Below are 2,689 nucleotides of genomic sequence, written 5' to 3' on the forward strand. Positions count from 1 at the left end.
GTCTTCCCAAAATTCAAATAAATTTTAATATAAATATACCTAAAAGCAAGCATACCATCATCAAATTTCTTTGGTAAGTTATAATCTTCCAGAAATTAAATAATTTTTAATATAAATATACTTGAAAGCAAGCATACCATCATCAAATTTAATCACATGATTTTTTTTTTAAAAGCATTTAAAGGAAAAATGTAGAGGAAAAACATTCATTTTAAAATTAATTTCATTTTTTAATTTTTTTTCATTTTTAGCTAATTTTTTGGAAGCCAATTTTTATATATATTTTTTCACAGATTTGTTGTGCACATGATCTTTATCTTAAGAGTCAATAAGATTACTTTCTCTATTTTTATTTTGTTTTTAAAATTTTATATTCATTTTACATAATTTATTAAAAATATAGACATGCAAATTTATTCAAATTAAAAATATAAATAGACTAATTAATTTAACTGACATAAATTAAAATCCCTAATTATTATCTTTTTTTATTTCAAATAAATTTGAAATTGAAAAAAAACATAATTTTTTCTTACAAATTATATCTAATGTATTTATGACACACAAAGGTTTATATATATATATATATACTTTTATCAAGGCATTCCTAAAGGTTGTGGCCTTTTATGAAGGCATTCCCAAAGGTTGTGGCCTTTGAATCTGGAGAAGCTTTTTCAAAGTATAAAACAATGACTACAATTTAAGAACCCTTGAAGTAGAGCTTCATATCTTATTTTAAAAAGAAAGACTTGATAATGGATTTTCTGCAGGAACTCCCTGAACAAATATTTCGAGATATATTATTGAGAGTGCCATATAAATCTCAGCGAAAGATTAAGGAGTTGTTGGAACCTGCTAAAGAAATGATGGAATGTTCTCAATTTTATCAAGATAAAATTAAGTTTGGGCTGGCTAAAAAATATGTATGCTTGCTCGAGGAAGCTGCGATAACTATATATGATCCAGTTGATCAATCCAGTATAATGCGCAGTTGTATTCCCACTGGTTTTCATCTCGACAGGAAATCTCAGATTGTGTGTGCTAAACATAAGCTTGTTTTGTTGGGTTTGAAATTGAATCGAAATTATACTTCAACAATTTTGATTTATGATTTATTATCTAATACATGGAAACAAGGGGATCAAATTCCAACTGTGACAAATAGTTTTGCATGTTGTGCCTCACCTGAGGGATCAATTTACGTTGCCGGAGGGTATGTAGGAGTGTATGCCGATTTTAGTTCTCCATCACGTAAAGCAGCAGTATATAAAGTAGATGAAGATGAGTGGGAGCTTCTTCCTGACATGCACCATGAAATTAGCTATTGTGGGGCTGTTTTTTTTGAAGGAATGTTTTATGTCATTACTTGTACTGATAGAACTCAAAGATTTGATCCCAGCACAAGAGTATGGACAACAGTTAATTTGTCTTTTTACATTCCACGGTACGTATATGCTATGTTTGGACGGCTAATTGCGGTTACAGAAAAAAAAATAGAGCAATATGATTGGGAGGGAAATGTGTGGGGAGAATTGGAACTCCTCCCTCAAAAACTTAGGTATATTCAAGTCACAGTGTGGCGTGACCAAATTTTCTTGTGCGGAAATGAGACGACTCCCAAATTTTATATGTATAAGCCTGGAGCAGCTCTATCTCAGAGGTGGATTTCTCTCGATGAGCCGAAATTTTCAGTGTACGCGACAGTCAAATCTATTGTCACAATAGATATTTAATATATTGTATGTTATTTTCATGTATGAACCAAAACATAATATATGATATTGGCTAAAAATCTAAAAAAAATTAGGTTTCATATCAGAATTGATATAAAATCTTTTATAAAAAATAAAAAATAAAAAAAATAATTCATCATTTTTTCATTCAAGAAAAACAAAAATTATTATGAGTTTAAGAGTATATAAAAATAAAAAAGTTTGGATTTAAGAATAATCAATTTTATAATTTAAGTTTTCTATGCTTTGCATATAGTAAAATAGTGTTAATCATAGAAATTTCAATTTATTAAGTGGAGAAACTTCCTATAATCGTATATATGGATGTTAGCCATCCTCTACACACTTTAATCTTCTAAAATGTAGGGAATTGATTTAAGTATTAAATAGGCAAGTTAATTATTCTTACCTATCTTCACATAAAATCAAACAAGCAAAACAATAAACACTTGTTTAACAAGGTCACATTGCTACGAAGTTCCTTCCATGCGTTGTTTATGCTCAATAATAAAGTTGGTGGATTCTTGATTATGCTTTACAAAATCTTAATTTTTAGAAATGTTTGTTGCTAGCAAGACATGAAATGATTCTAGTTGAATTGTTTGTAAGCTAAGATTGAAATACAAGATATATTTGATAATTTACTATTTAATTGAATTTCAATCAAGGTTTAATGATGGTTAACCTATATGTATTGTGTGTGTGAAAAGTGAAATAAGTCTATAAGTCGTAAGACACAACACTTCAATTAAGTCATTACATGTATGGTTAGATAGATATAAGCATGAATAATAAAACCATAACAAATCGACCCATTGTCTTTTAAAAGATGCGAGTATAAGATTTCTCTCATATTTGTATAAGCAATACCAGTGACTAGACTCCACCAAGATGAAGGATTTAATCTCTATGAGGATGAGATTAAGCTAAATGGATCCAAGATTATGCTAGATGGA

At 28.8% G+C, this 2,689-nt stretch overlaps 1 protein-coding gene across 1 annotated transcript; it reads left to right on the forward strand.

Annotated features, from left to right (window-relative positions):
• The first annotated feature begins 755 nt into the window (after positions 1-755).
• LOC131074423 (F-box/kelch-repeat protein At1g15670-like) lies at positions 756-1,733 on the forward strand. Its single transcript, XM_058011051.2, has one exon. It carries the CDS (start codon positions 756-758, stop codon positions 1,731-1,733), a length of 978 nt encoding a protein of 325 aa, XP_057867034.2.
• Positions 1,734-2,689: the final 956 nt, after the last annotated feature.

The sequence above is a fragment of the Cryptomeria japonica genome, chromosome 3, assembly GCF_030272615.1.
Source record: "Cryptomeria japonica chromosome 3, Sugi_1.0, whole genome shotgun sequence".
NCBI lineage: Eukaryota > Viridiplantae > Streptophyta > Pinopsida > Cupressales > Cupressaceae > Cryptomeria > Cryptomeria japonica.

Coding starts and splice junctions, on each gene's coding strand:
- LOC131074423 (XM_058011051.2), top strand. CDS start 756: ATGGATTTTCTGCAGGAACTCCCTGAACAAATATTTCGAGATATATTA.